The sequence below is a fragment of the Lissotriton helveticus genome, chromosome 5_1, assembly GCF_964261635.1.
Source record: "Lissotriton helveticus chromosome 5_1, aLisHel1.1, whole genome shotgun sequence".
Taxonomy (NCBI): domain Eukaryota; kingdom Metazoa; phylum Chordata; class Amphibia; order Caudata; family Salamandridae; genus Lissotriton; species Lissotriton helveticus.
The window spans coordinates 1,995,439,725-1,995,458,431 of NC_136065.1; the positions used below are offsets into that span (position 1 = coordinate 1,995,439,725).

Below are 18,707 nucleotides of genomic sequence, written 5' to 3' on the forward strand. Positions count from 1 at the left end.
AAGGTCCAGTCTGGTCTCACAAGTGGCAGTGAGGATCTTTTCCAGGTTCACTGTCATGGGCTCCAGCATGGTTTGTGTTGGCAGCGTCATTTGATCGTAGGCCACCTCTTCGACACCATAGATGGCTTGGCCAGGGACTGCACCAATTGGGGATGCTTCCCGGCTTTATGTCATCCCATGGGGTTTTCGGGGGTCTGTTGCAGTTTGCAGTGCGTCAGCTTTCCAAGAAGCAGCATGCAATGTGGTCCAAGGAGGCCCCCTGCTTCATAGTCTGGGACTCTTTTTTTCCCCAGCTCAATTTGTGAGGCTGATCAAATCTAGGGAAGCCAAAGTAGTCTCTTGGCTTGTCAAATTCCAGAGTGTTGGCCATCCACCAGGACTCAGAGCTCAAAGGTGATCCGCGCAAGGAGGTGCACCAGGGAAAAGGAGCAAGGTTCCTGTGCCCATCACATGGAGGTGTTATTGGTGTTTGCTGGGCCCAGCCACATGCATATGGCCATGGGTCATATAGTCCTGCATGGCCCCTGGACTCATCACACATCTGGCCTTTCTCCGGTTGCCAATGTGTCTCGGGCTCTCCTCTCCCTGCGACGAGCAGAATCTCAACCTTACTGTTGTGCGTGAATAGGAAGATGAGTTCTTGGTGCCACCTCTTGGTGGGGTGCAGCAAACCTAGTGTGGCATTGAATCTCTCGGTGCTGCCCGGATGGTGTCTGATCACTGCCCTCGCTTGCGAGAAGTCAGCCATGATCTTGCGGCACCAGGCCACACTCCTCGTGTGGCAAGCTGAGCCAGAGACAATACCTGCTCTAGGAAGCTACCCAATACAATGCATGGGGCAGATAGGGGGGGTTCATTACTGTGACAGGCAATTACAGGCACGTGTGAAGGCCTGGTACGTGCAAGAATGCATAATACCTTCGGTTGCTGCTCACCAGGTCCTCTTTGTGGTCTCTCAAGGTAGGACTCTGGTCTGCCCCGCCTCCAATGCTGTACAGTAGGGAAGCTGGTCCCAGTAGAACAATTCTAAATATCACACACATTTCAATCCATTAAATATTAATACACCAGTACTCACAATTCCTTAGTTCAGTGTTATTTATTCACATTTAAAAAATATCGATAGATCAATAAATAATCCGAAAAACTGTATCAAACAAGTGCCCCAAAAGGGAAAAAGGGAGAGAGGGTCGTGTGCATCAAGTGAGGGTTAGAGGCGTGAAAAGAGGAAAGTAGTGACAATAAATACATCGCACCATTATTTACAATGAAAACCGGCTTTCCTCAGCCTCACAGTTAGATAATAACAAATAGATTGCCATTGTTTATAATAATCTGTCACAGTGAAAAATGCACTGTTGACCAAACTGGCACAAAAAAACAGTGATAAAGTCGACGTTTCGACCCCACAAAAAAGTAGGCTGCTTAGTTCCTTACAACGGGTCTTCCTCAGGACTGATTTGGGGCACCTGGGGAATTAACATAGGGGGTTCTTAGTGTCTGCTGTTTTTGACATTTGAAGAAAAATGAATAAATAATAATGACTCCAAATTACCATGCACCACCCTGAGTTGGACGGTGACAACATTGTAGGCGGGCCCATGGGCTCCATATGCAGAGAACGGGCCGTCAGGGAATATCTCACACAATTAATGGTAGATATGTACAAACGTGCTAAAAAACGCGATTAATCTGACTTACTTGTAAAATAGTTTAAACTGCTGGAAATCTCTTTACTATGGAGAATTTAAACACTTAGGGGTCTATTAGTATGGCGGGTGGATGGCCACCGCCCAAACGGCGGTGGCAATGCGCCCGCCATACTACACTGCCCGCATGCCTATTACCCCCCGCCATAACAGTATGGCGAGGGGTACGGCGGTGGACGGGAAGACGATCCGCCGCTTTTCCGCCTGGTCGACAAGTCGACCGGGCGGAAAAGGGTTGGTGGCGGTGTCTCCTAGACACCGCCATCCATATTAGTATGCAGGTAGAGAGCAGCATGCGGAGTTCACAATTGGGGGCCCGTTGCGGTCCCCCAGGAAGTTGGGGGGTACACATGGGGGGTACCTATAGTACCCCCCTGCATTTTCACGCACAATGCGGCAGACACCGCGTGGTGCCTGCCACTTTGTGCATGCAAATGCACAACATGCATTTTTACCATTGCTGCGGGTGCTGCTGATAGCACCGCCCGCCGCAATGTTAAAAATGCGTGATGCGCCCTCCAGTGTGGCGGACGCATTCTATTCTCCCCCACAGGACCGCCGCACATATGGCAAGCTGACCTGTTTTCCGTCATGATGGCAGGCGGACAAAGTCCACCCGCCATCCTAATGATGCCCTTATTATTTAGTTAGCATAGGCCCATGCCAGCGGGTTACTTGGGCTCTGCAAGGTTCCGGCCTCCTACAATCAGCTTCTATTCTCTATATGTGGCTCATGTCATACTTATTGTCTGTTAATTATTTTGCTTCCTTTTAATTTCATTTGTTTATTTGCTCTTCATTTTTACTCCACTTGTTTTCTTTGTTTTCTCTTTAACACTTTCTTTAGTTTTTAGCATTCTGTTTTCAACGTAATTTTAAAACTATATTTTATAAAGCAGTGTTTTGATGTTCACTGGTACAGTATAGCTCACTGAGTGGTCAAACATCTGAATCCCTGCTAAGCAGACTCTTAGGCTTCAATTCTTATCACGGTTTATAGTGCTCATTATTTATAGCATTTTGAAACATTACAAATGTGGAACAATTCTCTTTATAAAAACTAATTATTCGTACCACTAATAAATTATTATTAGTAATAATATGTACATGTTCTTTACAATTTCCCTTTCAGAGAGTTGAAATATTATTTACTTATATGGCACATTTTTTTTAAACCATTAACATATTTGGAGTTGTACTGCAATACTGACAGTTTGATTTTCCTTATTGTATGTTACTTTCCCCATTCTTATTTTAAGGGGCACAGCATTTTTTATTTAGTAGTATGGATTCTCATTTAAACACTTCCCTCTAGGAAATCACTCTGTTTATTTATATTCCCAGATGCATCTTGGCTCTATGCCTTACACTCAGCGATAATATATTCCTTATTTATCTCAGAATTGAAAGAAGTTCCATTCTGATCCTTTAACATGGAAAGTCTGTTTTTCACTTTGTAGGCTCTCTTTTTGTTTGTGCCTCTGTGTCACATTCTTCAGTTTCACACAGTGGGTGCTACCTGTACTATTTACTCTCATTTATCGGACATGATTCAGGAATTCCCAACTACTAACTTCCCTATTATTCCCATCTTTCTCTTTCCAAGGTATGAACATGTGAAAGTTCAGCTTATGGGTGGTGATACCTTAAAGGAGAAAGACGAGAAGACAGACAAGGAGGATCAAGCGAACTTGCAGAAAAAGATAATTGAGTCATTGGGTGAGAAACTACTGTTGCATAAACGTAATCTTTTGCTCAGTTCTACCAGGTTTGTTTTCACACCAACGGGTGCCTTGAGTGAACTTATTTCAATCCACCAACTCTTGAATATGAAAGACAGAACCCCACCCAATACATAATTGTAGTGTCAATGCTTATTTTTTTATATAGTTTTATATAGCACCAACTAGACCCGAATCAGGTATCGGAGCGCTTTACATGAGCACCAGTTTCTTTACAGGAGGACACATTCATTTTTAGGTTTCGGCCTGATACAGCGCATGCGCTGGTCTGGCCGAGACATTTATTAGCTGCTTTTAAAAGTGCTACTTTCCCGGCTGTAGGAGAGTAGGGTCTGCTTTCCTATGGTCACCCCAATTTTTGCTTTTTGCTTCACTGGTTTTCAACATAATGTGGCTGTGGGCCTGCTAACCAGACCCACAGCCTGCTGTTCTCTCTCTAAATTCACAGACATGTACTTTGGGTACATCACCAATTTGGTACTGGACACCTTATCAGCCCCAGTACAGTGTACTATAGGTACCCAGGGCATAGGTGCATCCAAGGCCTACCAGGGGCTGCAGCATATCTTTTGCCACCCCTGGCTGGCCATCCAAACTGACACAACTGGCTGACCACTCAGCTGGGGCAAGGTTGTGTAATCACCCCTTGCTTAAATATAGTATACCTATGTCTAAACCTATATCTGGACACATATATACCTATAAGTCACTCCTATGGCAGGCCTTAACAATCCTGGAGGCAGAGTGCTTGGTTTTATGTGAGATGGTGCTCTAGCATGAGCTGAGCCTGTCTGCAGTTTTCGGAACCATTTCCTTATAGCTGTTCTAGGATATTGCCATACCATATACTCTTAAGTGCATTATAATCCTCGCGGTTATTGCTAACTTTCGTTTTGCTTTATCAAAACATGTTGTGTAAGGTGTCATACGCTTTGGAATACTACCCCCTCGCCAGTTCTGGCGACGGGGGTAGCAATCCACCCTTCTAGAGGGCTAAGACATGTGGGTAACAGTAAACGCGGTTAAAACTAACCAGAGCCTCAGCATCACAAAATGGATGCTGCTGCCCCGACACAAGTCTGGCCTCCGGCTGCTGACCGAAACCTGGCAGGGGAGGCTTGGACAAAGGATTTCCTGTCACCGGGAGGTGCTACACCACCCCAGACAGGAGATAGTGGATTGGAGCAGGGAGGGTTGAATGAAACTAGACACTAATAACAACCAGAGATTAGGGGTCCAAGGGAAAAGTTTTATGACCCACAAAGTGACGATTCCCCTCTAATAACGTATACAAAACTTAAATCACTGTGAGTCCAGAGCAAGGCTAGATGAACTTAATTAAGTTGATCCCCTCAAAACAAAACAAAAAGTGTATACCATAAGGGGAATTCATCCCTTATGGATAAGACCCCTCACTCACCCAAGGGTGACATGCTTCATCATATGGGGCCTCCTTACCAGTGAAGAAATCCTAGTCGACACTGGGAGCTACTACTTCGTGGTGTTATGAAGGAGCTCAGAGATGTTTTAGTTTTTTATTAGGATGGATTCTAAATCCCATATGTGAGTATGAAGGGTGTCGTGAGGTTGCAGCGCTGTGTGAAGAAAATGTGAGAGTAAAACTATCTAGAATAGATGCACTACTCAGAGTTTTATTCTTGTGCTTTATCTGACAGTGTTAAAATATGAAGCACCACAGTGGTATTGATTTAAAACCACTGTCCAATAGTGGTCAACATGTTTCAGCCCAGTGATCAACGTATCGTGGGCTTTCGTCAGGACCAGGTGAAATAATAAATGCTGCTGCTTAATACAAGTGCAATAATGAATACAAAATAATTATACAACCCGTATTCCTGTGTCTTCTTAGCAGGAAATACTCAGGGTAACTGTAGATTTAAAGGAGAGGACAACCAAATAGAGTTCAATCAATACCAAGCTAGCCATCAGTTTGTGCATTTTAAACAATACTTCAAACTCAGATGTTTCTCTAATCATCGTAGTTTAAGGACTTGCCCTTCCTGTAGAATAGCCCTGCTTCACCTCAACCTGGCTGGCCGCTCAGGACGGAGGCCCCGCTTCTATGGGAAAGGAATCAATCAGTATTCCCTTCTACTGTTTGTGTAGCAACACAAACACACCTTAAAAAATCTTAAAAGATCTCTATTTAGACCCCTAAGCATTATTAGGTCACTGCAACTCTGCCCGGATTTGTAAAGAGGCACACATAGTCATAATATTAAGTTATAGCCGAGATTCGAAGTAAGGGGGGTGTGGTCAAATATACCCCTGCTTTAGAGACTTTATCAAATCCCCCGCAATAGCTTATAAGCATATAAAGAAAGGGGATATCAAAAGGTAACAGACTGCGCATACATGGAGTAGTCAATAGCAAATTCTGCTTACCTATCCTTCGGTACCTCAAAGTAGATAGAGCCTGCCCCGGGAGGTACCGTTCATCTGTTTGTATCGGGCTTTTATTCTTAGCTACGTCATTACAGGTCCTTTCACTAATGGAGTGCCCACTCCGGTGCCTGTTGTTTACTACGTATTTGGTGAATTCTGGGCATGCGCGATTACAGCGCCACTATCGCTACTATGGATATACTAGCACACATGCGCAATATCGAAGGCACTGATTATGTTTTAAACGTTCAAAAGCTTTTTATCGTTTTTTACAGAAGCTGTGCCTGTGCAGTATATGCATTCTCAAGAGTAAAATAGTTTATGGTAATAATGCACAATTTGGCATTATTTTATATACACAACGTCATGCATCGAGTCAGGATTCTCTAGATTGCGCATGCGCCCTATTGTCACACTATAAATACTTAATCGCCGATGTTTAAAGGCCGATTAATAGGAATTTTTTATGACTTTTTAATTTGTGCAAAAAGGAAGAATAATAACACTTGTGGCTTATCTTTGTCAATCATTAGTTTACATGAATACGCTTTGGAATACTACCCCCTCGCCAGTTCTGGCAACGGGGGTAGCATTCCACCCTTCTAGAGGGCTAAGACATGTGGGTAACAGTAAACGCGGTTAAAACTAACCAGAGCCTCAGCATCACAAAATGGATGCTGCTGCCCCGACACAAGTCTGGCCTCCTGCTGCTGACCGAAACCTGGCAGGGTAGGCTTGGACAAAGGATTTCCTGTCACAGGGAGGTGCTACACCACCCCAAACAGGAGATAGTGGATTGGAGCAGGGAGGGTTGAATGAAACTAGACACTGCCTGGGGCACACAAGGTGTCCCATGCAAAATCCAGTCAAACCGGTTCTGGGGCACTCCAGCCCCAGCTCTGGCGCGAAACTGGACAAAGGGAAAGGGGTGTAACCACCCCCTTCCCTGGTCCCACCCATAGGAGGGACCTAGCAGGTAAACCAGCCCCTTGGTTTGGAATAAAGGTAGGAGCTGTGCCCATGAGCATTAGATTTATCCTGACTGAAACTTTGATACAGAACTCTAGACCCTTCGACATCCCACTCGACGTGGAAGACTGAAGAATCTCCCTTGTGGTCAAGGAGTGACCACCCTGTGCAAACAGGCACCATCCAGCGCCCAATGGTTTGCTTTGTTGCAGTTCCTGCCGGAACTCGAGCGACAGAGATCGACAAGACCCAGCGTTCCTGCCTTCCAACAGCCCGATCCACAGTCCCAGCGAATCTGAGACCCGTGGAGGCGACCTGAAGCGTGGGGCCGGCCATCTTGAAAAGACTGCGAAGTGCTGACCGTGCAGCTCCCGAGGCACCCTTGAAGCAGTGCATTGGGGTTTGAGAAACCCCAGCCCCGAGCAGCTTGTGCACCGAAGATCTCCCCTCCACACTCACCGAGTGCTGCGTGGGGCCCTTTTGCTTTTTCCTGCTCGACGCGTTGGTCCGGTCGCTTGCCAGTTGGCTAGTGGCACCAGTACCGACGAACCTTTGAATTTGCTCTGCAAGTCTGGTTGCTCCAGACTGGCCCTCGCTCCCCTGAAAAGGAGCAACCCCTCTGACCTTCCTGGTCCGAGAAAGAAGCGATCTTCCAATCCTGCGTGGGTCGTCTTTGCCAAGGCCTGTTGACTCCGATCCAGAAACTGACACCGCTGACAGTGAGAGCCTTCGTGGGACAGCTCGTGATTCACTCCTGGTCATCCTCGATGCCCCAGAGTCCACGTGGCAGCGGAGTCAAGCTTCCCGTCAACCACCTGATTGCGCCTGACATCGCCTGGTTCCTTCCTGGTTCCATCCTGGTCACTGGCTAGTGACCCAGACTCTGTCCCCTCTGCTTTCAGGTACTCTACATCTTCGATCCACCCTTGGATCCAACCGGACTCTTCTCTCACACTTTGGCACCTATGCACCCGCTTCCTGTGGGTGAGGTAACGATTGAACGCCAGTGCTTCTGTAGTGGTTTACACCTCTAGTGTCCTAGTTTTAAGTGGCTAAGTTCTAGTCCAGTCGGAAGACTTCTAAAACAGTAACTTTGTAACTTTTACGCACCATTGACTTTGCATTGGTGCATGCGTGTGCTTTTAGCGCTGCACCCGATTCCCGCGGGCTACTCCCGTCCTAACTGCTGTTAGTCCAGTGTAGTCCAAGTGATTCGCAAGGCCCTAGGCATTACCATTGTTCGTAAAGTAATACTTATACCACTTTTTAATATATGGTTTGAGTGGCCACCGGCCCTATCCATAATTGTGCAACTTGTGTATGTTTAACTGTGCTTTTGTTTAAACGCTTGTGCCTCTAGACTCATGAAGAGTATAGAGGATTATTCTAGTAATAAATACATATATTTTTATAATATATAACTTTTGTGGTGTCCTTTCATTTGATATTACAGGATTGCACATGGTAAAACAGCTGGCTTCACATGCCCTCTTGAGTTAAGCCTGAAGGCTGCTTAGTCCATGCTACCTCTAGGATAGCTTGTCTATAAGGTTGACTTACAACCACCACCATAAGGGATTGTTTGGACTGATACAAGGTGCCCACAGAATTGTGGACATCATACATCAGGCCAACTTCTCACATTGGTGTGCAGCGGTTGGGATTTGAGCTTGCTGTTGTTTTACCATTGCAATCTTTATATCATTTGAAAGATCACATTAAGTACTATAGGTACATATAAAACAAAAGCTTAGCATACTTAAGTTCTACTGAACTTAGTAGTTGTAGAGAAAAGGGAGTAGCACACCCTGACTACAACTCACTAGCAAGGTTCCAGTAGGAAAACACTTAGTGTAGGTAAGTGCATCACTTAAACCTCACTAGAAGCATGTCTGGCACAGGTGAAGCGCCCAGCTCTCTACCTGTGAGAGGTGGCCCAGCCAGGGAACCTTCCAGATATGCAAATCTCAGCTTCAAGGACTTGGGTGGATTGTGCACCGCAAGAGGGCTGAGAAAGGGTCACAACCCTACTATCTCACTCCTGATAGCAATCTTAGAAAAAGATGATTTTGAGAAAGCTAGTGCAGGTCCCCCAGGGAACCCAGGAGATGGGGTAAATCCCCCTGAGACTGAACCCATTACCCCAGAAGTAGAACCCCATCACTCCTATAGTAATAGATGAGGAGGTGGACCAAGAGTCAAATGGGGAGGATTCAGACAATGATCAGAGGGATAACCAGGTACCAGTTAGGGAGCTTAACCAAGCTAACTTGGTCCTACATGGGAAAGGAGAAGGGGACCACTTACCCAGACCCAATAGCAGAATACTCCCAGGTAATAGAAGGGATAGATCACTTTCCAGGGACTCTAACAATTCTAATACCTCAAGGAACTCTCAAAGGGGAATGACTTCCCCCTAGAGAAAAGAGCATAAGGCCAGGATGAGAGCTGTCAGACTCCAGATAGAGAGGGAAGAGATAGCCCTGGTCCAAGCTAAACTTGCTTTAGCAAGGGAACAAAAATTGAGTGGGTTAGAACCCACTGGTGGCAACATTATCCCTAGAGATAAAGACAGGTCCTATGATCATAGAAACCTGAGTAAGATTGTGCCCCCCTACAGAGATGGGGATGATATCCACAAATGGATAACTGCTCTGGAGAGCGCCTGCATGGTACAGCAGGTTCCCCGAGATCAGTGGGCAGCAATCTTGTGGCTCTCCTTTTCTGAGAAAGGGAGAGATAAGCTCCTCACTGTTAGACCTGAGGATGCTAAAAACTACTCTGTCCTGAAGAGTGCTCCTATTGAAGGGTTTGGCCTAACCACTGAGCAATACAGGTTGTTGTTCAGAGATACCCAAACAGCTCAGACTCAGGACTGGACTGCTTTTGTTGATTGTACCACTAAGGCTCCGGAAGGTTGGTTGCTGGGAAGTAAAGTTACAGACTATACAGGATTGTACAATCTAATAATGAGAGAACAGATCCTTAATAATTGCCAGAACCAGTTGTTGCATCAACACCTATTTGACTCAGATCTGACCACTCCCCAAGAATTGGATAAGAAGGCAGACAAATGGGTCAGAACCAGGGTTAAGCAGAAACCCCAGAACCATGGAGGTGCTCAGAAAAAGGCAGACCAGAAGGGTGGTGATAAGAAAGAAAAAGACCAGAAGTCTTCTTCAGGTCCCCAAAATAATTCTAATAAGGAGGGTGGTTCCCAAAATGGAAACAAAAAGAAGAAGGTTGAAAGCCCAAAGAAACCTTGGTGCAATACCTGTAAATCAGTTTCACACTGGGGTAGTGAATGCACCAAGAAGAACCCATTCCCTACCACTGCAGCCCCTAAGGCACCTGCACCCCCTAGTACAGTCAGCAGTGGTGGTACACAGCCCAAGGGTATAGTGGGATTGACCCTGGGTACTGAGATGGAATCTGGCCTGGTCAGAGTCCCTACTCAGGCAGTTCTGCTCTATGATGTGGACATGGATATGTCCCCTACTGTGAGTCCCAATACTTTGGGCAAGTATAGGCAGACGCCTTTAATCAATGAGAAAATGGCTCAGGCCTACAGGGACACATGTGCCAGTGTCACTATGGTGACACCTAACTTTGTGGACCCTGGACAAATTGTACTAGGTGAGAATTACCTAGTGACCAATGCTAGCAGGGCCACTACTACACATAGTGTGGCAGTTGTTAACTTCTCCTGGGGAGGGGTAAATGGCCTCAAGAAAGTTGTTGTGAGTGCAGACCTCCCAGTAGACTGTCTGTTGGGCAATGATCTAGAGAATTCCATATGGTCAGAAGTGGAGTATAGGACTCATGCAGAGATGCTAGGTATTTCAGCACATGCCCTTGCTGTAACCAGGTCCCAGGCCAAGAAGTGCCTACCTGAACCTGTGGTGGATCTTGAAACAATAGACCAACCACAACCCAAGAGGAAGATCAAGAGGGTCTAGGCAGTGCCTTCCCACTTGCCCCAGGTTGAGGATCAGCCCTCTCAGGAGGATGGTTCTGAACCCAGAGGAGACTGTCCTGGAAGAACTTGAACCTGATCAGGTTGAGTTTCTGGGGACAGGGGGACCCTCAAGGGCAGATCTGGGGCACGCTCAGTTAACTTGCCCTTCTCTTGAACCCCTCAGACAGCAAGCTGCTGCTGGGAATGCTCAAGGTACCCATAGAGTGTATTGGGATGATGGGCTCCGTTATTCAGAGTCTAGAGACCCCAAGCCTGGTGCTACCAGGAGGTTGGTTATTCCTCTGCAATTTAGGGGCTTCCTTCTCACCTTGGCCCATGAAATTCCCCTAGCAGGACACTTAGGCCAGACTAAGACTTGGGAAAGACTTGTCCCACACTTTCACTGGCCTCACATGTCAGAGAATACAAAAAAGTGTTGTCGCTCCTGTGACACCTGTCAAGCCAGTGGCAAGACAGGTTGCATCACAAAGGCCCTCCTAATACCACTACCGGTGGTGGGGGTACCCTTTGAGAGAGTTGGGATAGACATTGTTGGACCAATGGATCCCCAAACAGCATCTGGGCACAGATTTATACTGGTGGTAGTGGATCATGCCACCAGGTACCCAGAGGCAATTCCCCTGAGAACCACAACAGCCCCTGTTGTGGCATGGGCCCTACTTGGAGTTTTCTCCAGAGTGGGCTTTCCAAAGGAGGTACTTTCAGACAGAGATACCAACTTCATGTCTGGATATTTGAAGGCAATGTGGAAAGAGTGTGGAGTGAACTATAAGTTCACCACACCCTACCATCCACAGTGCAACGGGCTTGTGGAAAGGTTCAACAAGACCCTAAAGGGAATAATAAAATGGTTACCTGAAAAGCTTAGGCGAAGATGGGACATCCTTTTACCTTGCCTGCTCTTTGCTTACAGAGAGATCCCACAGAAGGGGGTTGGCTACAGCCCTTTTGAACTTTTGTTTGGCCACCCTGTAAGGGGTCCATTGTGTCTTGTGAAGGAAGGATGGGAGTTACCTCTCAAAAAGCCTACACTTGATGTTGTGGACTATGTACTTCGTCTCCGCTCCAGGATGGCTGAATACATGGAGAAGGCAACCAAAAACCTGGAGGCATGCCAAGAATTACAGAAAGCTTGGCATGACCAAAAGGCTGCTCTGACTGAGTACCAGCCAGGGCAGAAGGTGTGGGTGTTGGAGCCAGTGGCCCCAGCAGCCCTCCAAGACAAATGGTCGGGACCCCACACCATACTGGAGAAAAAGGGAGAGGTCACCTACTTGGTGGACCTTGGCACCCCTAGGAGCCCCCACAGGGTGCTCCATGTAAACAGATTGAAAGCATATGTGGACAGGGCAGACATGGGCTTGCTCATGGCAACAGATGGGGACCAGGAGGAAGAGAGTGACCCTCTCCCAGACCTGTTATCCCAAAACCCTGATGATGGTTCAGTGGATGGAGTAGCCTTGGCAGGCAGCCTCTCTGACCAGCAGCAATGGGACTGCAGACAAGTGTTGTAGGCTCATAGAAATATGTTCTCTCTCACACCCAGTCAAACTAACTGATGCACCCATGAGTTGGACACTGGTGACAGTCTGCCTGTGAAGAATAAAATCTACAGGCAACCTGACCATGTCAGGGATTGTATAAAGGCTGAGGTGCAGAAAATGCTTGAACTTGGAGTTATTGAGCCATCAGAGAGCCCCTGGGCCAGCCCAGTAGTCCTTGTACCAAAACCTCACACCAAAGATGGAAAGAGAGAAATGAGATTTTGTGTGGACTATAGAGGTCTCAATGCTGTCACTAGGACAGATGCTCCCCCTATTCCAAGGGCAGATGAGCTCATAGATAAGTTGGCTTCTGCCAAATTTCTGAGCACATTTGATCGGACAGCTGGCTATTGGCAAATCAGGTTAGGTGAGGAGTCTAAGGCCAAAACAGCATTCTCAACCCCCAGTGGACATTATCAGTTTGTGGTAATGCCCTTTGGTTTGAAGAATGCACCTGCCACTTTCCAAAGGTTGGTGAATCAAGTCCTTGCTGGGTTGGATGACTTTTGTGCAGCATATCTAGATGATATTGCTGTCTTCAGCTCCACCTGGGAGGATCACCTGATCCACCTGAAGAAAGTTCTAGAGGCCCTGCAAAAGGCAGGCCTGACTATCAAGGCTACCAAGTGCCAGATAGGGCAGAGCAAGGTTGTGTACCTGGGCCACCTAGTAGGTGGGGGTCAGGTTCAACCATTGGAGAGCAAGATACAGGCCATACAGGACTGGGCTCCTCCAACTACCCAGACACAAGTCTGAGCCTTCTTGGGCCTGACTGGGTATTACAGGAAATTTGTAAAGAACTATGGGTCCATTGTGACACCATTGAATGATCTGACATCCAAGAAGATGCCCAAAAAGGTTCAGTGGACAGTTAGCTGTCGAAAGGCATTTGATGACCTGAAGAAGGCCATGTGCTCTGCACCTATCCTAAAGAGTCCTGACTACTCCAAAGAGTTCATTGTCCAAACAGATGCTTCTGAGTTGGGGGTGGGAGCTGTGCTTTCACAACTTAATGTCGATGGTCAAGACCAGCCCATTGCTTTTATTAGCAGAAGGCTGACCCCTAGAGAGAAACGTTGGTCAGCTATTGAGAGGGAGGCCTTTGCTGTGGTTTGGGCCCTGAAGAAGTTGAGACCATACTTATTTGGCACTCACTTCAAGATTCAGACCAACCATAAGCCCTTCTTGTGGCTAAATCAGATGAAGGGTGAGAATCCCAAACTGCTCAGGTGGTCCATTTCCCTACAGGGGATGGACTTTACAGTGGAGCACAGACCAGGGACTGACCATGGCAATGCAGATGGTCTCTCCAGATACGTCCACTTAGAACATGAAGACTTATCTGGTCAAGGTTAAGTTTAATGTCCCTGCGTTGGGGGGGCGAGGGGGGGTTATGTAGGAGAGTAGGGTCTGCTTTCGTATGGTCACCCCAATTTTTGCTTTTTGCTTCACTGGTTTTCGACATAATGTGGCTGTAGGCCTGCTAATCAGACCCACAGCCTGCTGTTCTCTCTCTATATTCACAGACATGTACTTTAGGTACATCACCAATTTGGTACTGGACACCTTATCAGCCCCTGTACAGTGTACTATAGGTACCCAGGGCATAGGTGCATCCAAGGCCTACCAGGGGCTGCAGCATATCTTTTGCCACCCCTGGCTGGCCATCCAAACTGACACAACTGTCTGACCACTCTGCTGGGGCAAGGTCATGTAATCACCCCTTGCTTAGATATAGTATACATATGTCTAAACCTATATCTGTACACATATATACCTATAAGTCACTCCTATGGCAGGCCTTAACAATCCTGGAGGCAGAGTGCTGGGTTTTATGTGAGATGTTGCTCGAGCATGAGCTGAGCCTGTCTGCAGCTTTCAGAACCATTTCCTTATAGCTGTTCTAGGATATTGCCATACCATATACTCTTAAGTGCATTATAATCCTCGCGGTTATTGCTAACTTTGGTTTGGCTTTATCAAAACATGTCGTGTAAGGTGTCATACGATTTGGAATACTACCCCCTCGCCAGTTCTGGCGACGGGGGTAGCATTCCACCCTTCTAGAGGGCTAAGACATGTGGGTAACAGTAAACGCGGTTAAAACTAACCAGAGCCTCAGCATCACAAAATGGATGCTGCTGCCCCGACACAAGTCTGGCATCCTGCTGCTGACCGAAACCTGGCAGGGGAGGCTTGGACAAAGGATTTCCTGTCACAGGGAGGTGCTACACCACCCCAGACAGGAGATAGTGGATTGGAGCAGGGAGGGTTGAATGAAACTAGACACTGCCTGGGGCACACAAGGTGTCCCATGCAAAATCCAGTCAAACCGGTTCTGGGGCACTCCAGCCCCAGCTCTGGCGCGAAACTGGACAAAGGGAAAGGGGTGTAACCACCCCCTTCCCTGGTCCCACCCATAGGAGGGACCTAGCAGGTAAACCAGCCCCTTGATTTGGAATAAAGGTAGGAGCTGTGCCCATGAGCATTAGATTAATCCTGACTGAAACTTTGATACAGAACTCTGGACCCTTCGACATCCCACTCGACGTGGAAGACTGAAGAAACTCCCTTGTGGTCAAGGAGTGACCACCCTATGCAAACAGGCACCATCCAGCGCCCAACGGTTTGCTTTGTTGCAGTTCCCGTCGGAACTCGAGCGACAGAGATCGACAAGACCCAGCGTTCCTGCCTTCCAACAGCCCGATCCACAGTCCCAGCGAATCTGAGACCCGTGGAGGCGACCTGAATCATGGGGCCGGCCATCTTGAAAAGACTGCGAAGTGCTGACCGTGCAGCTCCCGAGAGACCCTCGAAGCTGTGCATTGGGGTTTGGGATGCCCCAGCCCCGAGCAGCTTGTGCACCGAAGATCTTCGCTCCGCACTCAACGAGTGCTGTGTGGGGCCCTTTTGCATTTTCCTGCTCTAAGCGTTGGTCCGGTCGCTTGGCCATTCGCTAGTGGCCCCAGTACCGATGAACCTTTGAATTTGCTCTGCTAGTCTGGTTGCTCCAGACTGGCCCTCGCTCCCCTGAAAAAGAGCAACCCCTCTGACCTTGCTGGTCCGAGAAAGAAGCGGTCTTCCAATCCGGCGTGGGTTGCCTTTGCCAAAGCCTGTTGACTCCGATCCGGAAACCGACACCGCCGACAGCGAGAGCCTTCGTGGGACAGCTCGTGATTCACTCCTGGTAATCCTCGATGCCCCAGAGTCCACGTGGCAGCGGAGTCAAGCTTCCCGTCAACCACCTGATTGCGCCTGACATCGCCTGGTTCCTTCCTGGTTCCATCCTGGTCACTGGCTAGTGACCCAGACTCTGTCCCCTCTGCTTTCAGGAACTCTACATCTTCGATCCACCCTTGGATCCAACCGGACTCTTCTCTCCTGGCCGCCTGCAGCATCTTCATCTCCAGGCTCCATAGAACTCCACGACGAAACCCGACACACTTTGGCACCTATGCACCCGCTTCATATGGGTGAGGTAACGATTGAACGCCAGTGCTTCTGTAGTGGTTTACACCTCTAGTGTCCTAGTTTTAAGTGGCTAAGTTCTAGTCCAGTCGGAAGACTTCTAAACAGTAACTTTGTAACTTTTACGCACCATTGACTTTGCATTGGTGCATGCGTGTGCTTTTAGCGCTGCACCCGATTCCCGCGGGCTACTCCCGTCCTAACTGCTGTTAGTCCAGTGTAGTCCAAGCGATTCCCAAGGCCCTAGGCCTTACCATTGTTCGTAAAGTGATACTTATACCACTTTTTTAATATATGGTTTGAGTGGCCACCGGCCCTATCCATAATTGTGCAACTTGTGTATGTTTAACTGTGCTTTTGTTTAAACGCTTGTGCCTCTAGACTCATAAAGAGAATAGAGGATTATTCTAGTAATAAATACATATATTTTTATAATATATAACTTGTGCGGTGTCCTTTCATTTGATATTACAGGATTGCATATGGTAAAACAGCTGGCTTCACATGCCCTCTTGAGTTTAGCCTGAAGGCTGCATAGTCAATGCTACCTCTAGGATAGCTTGTCTATAAGGTTGACTTACAACCACCACCATAAGGGATTTTTTGGACTGATACAAGGTGCCCACAGAATTGTAGACATCATACATCAGGCCAACTTCGCACACCGGCGACCAGCTTACTATCACACGCACAAGAGCGCGCGCATGCGCGTAATAGCAAGCTGGTGGCAGGCAAGGTAGTACTTGCGGTGACGCGCGTGTTGGCTCACGTCCCCACACCCGTTTTTTTTTCCGATCGCGCTAGGCGTGTGATTGTTCACACAAATGCCCATTAGGCTTACTCCGATGTTGTAGCGTGCATGGTTAAATCATTTAAGGTAAGTGGCACCAAGAGATTTACAATGCATCTCTGTGCGCCGCACTCTAAAATAAAACGCAGTGTTCAAACCTTCATCTCACCCTCCGCTTCCCCCTCCAGCCGCACCAGTGCTTCGTGCAGCACCCACCCATATTCCAGCTGCACCCCTCCTTCCCCTACAGTGCCCTCCCACGACTTATAAACTGTCTTGACAGCTCTGTTTTGGAAGCAAATCACTCTTAATATCTAAGCAATAGAGTAAAAGAGTAGAGAGGCGCACTCAATGAAGTCAGTAATACAAAGAGTCCATTAAATATGTAGATCTTCTGTTCTTTTCTTAAATATATTCTTTATTTTCTTTCACATACAACGGCACAGCCAACGCGTTTCATTCCCATTCGTGCCTAGGGAATTTCATCAGGGCATATACTAAATAGTCAGGTCGATACGGTAGTCCTAGATGAGGTTGCTCCTAGGAAGCTGGTGTAGGAGAATGATCACAGTAGACCACGACGTATTCCTGAAAAGGCTTGACACTCAATTCCAAATGGAATGGTGGTTCGAGTTCCCCGAGTTAGCTGAGATGTACAACTTTGGAGAGTCAAGGTGTATATTGATCCTAGACCCCTTAAGGGAACTGCAAGGCGGAAGGGGGTCCGCGCGCTCGGGAAGATAACCGGCGTGTATAGTGGTTGTATTCGCGTTATTACGAAACGGTACCTCTGATATAGTCTCCGTTCTCCGCCGCTCCTCCTCATGGATTAATGGAAGCCTTCCAGCCGGTTATCTTCCCGAGCGTGCGGACCCCCTTCCGCCTTGCAGTTCCCTTAAGGGGTCCAGGATCAATATACACCTTACAAAGTTGTACATCTCAGCTAACTCGGGGAACTCGAACCACCATTCCATTTGGAATTGAGTGTCAAGCCTTTTCAGGAATACGTCGTGGTCTACTGTGATCATTCTCCTACACCAGCTTCCTAGGAGCAACCTCATCTAGGACTACCGTATCGACCTGACTATTTAGTATATGCCCTGATGAAATTCCCTAGGCACGAATGGGAATGAAACGCGTTGGCTGTGCCGTTGTATGTGAAAGAAAATAAAGAATATATTTAAGAAAAGAACAGAAAATCTACATATTTAATGGACTCTTTGTATTACTGACTTCATTGAGTGCGCCTCTCTACTCTTTTACTTTATTGCTTTGATATACATCCTTGGCAGCGGATGGTGAGAGTAGCAGCACCACTAAATATCTTTGAAACAGACAAAGTTGATGTGCGAAACCTTGGTCAGCTGCTGCGTGCTTTGGTTTATTGTTTACACTCTTAATATCTGCCAGACGTAATACTCAGGTTAATCCAAAAGAGAGCAGTCCCGCTGAGCTCCTCTTTGAATATTAAGGTGTGGTGAAGGATGCTGGCAAGCAGGACCTGTCCCCTGCACGCCGCTGAAGAAAACACACATTGCTCACTCAAAGCGAGCCGGCGTGACTCCGTCTGCGCAGCTCAACCGTGTCATCTGCTGCACACCCGGGGGATGGCAGGCAAGTTGACAGTGGGGGCTCGACAGTATGGTTGACCAGAAGCAGCGCCCCTCCCCCTCAAGTGTCCGCTGTTTTGTGAAATTAGCCCAGACCTTTTGGCAAATAAGTAACTGGCACCGACCTCTGTACGCCCAGCATCCCCGCGTGTTAAAAAGTAGCTAAAATGTAGCTTGTTTTTGACATTTCTGGAAGTAAACACAGCCTTCCGGTCTGTGGGTCACAGCAAGAGTGCCACGGCGCCAGCCCAATCCTCCTGGCAACTGGTGGGTGGTAAAATATAGCACTGATCAGGGTTCGCAGGGCCCCTCGGGAAACTGGGAGTCGGGGGGCACTGCACCTACTGCACCATTGTTAGCCAGCCCCCTGAGTCCTATCACTTTATAGTTGGTTACCTGGTCTGTACCCAGGATGTATGGATGCGTTTATATAAATATATATTGTGCACTGGGTTTCAGGTGTTACACTTCCATTGGAGGAGCAAACCTT

The 18,707-nt window shown here is 47.5% G+C and overlaps 1 protein-coding gene across 1 annotated transcript in view; it reads left to right on the top strand.

Moving 5' to 3' along the window:
• Positions 1-18,707, top strand: part of LOC144752840 (E3 ubiquitin-protein ligase TRIM39-like) — a 157,455-nt gene that overhangs the window by 138,321 nt on the left and 427 nt on the right. The window contains exon 5 of the mRNA XM_078640680.1: positions 3,316-3,477. Coding sequence (XP_078496806.1) covers positions 3,316-3,477 — 162 coding nt within the window. The remainder of the gene's footprint in view (positions 1-3,315; positions 3,478-18,707) is intronic.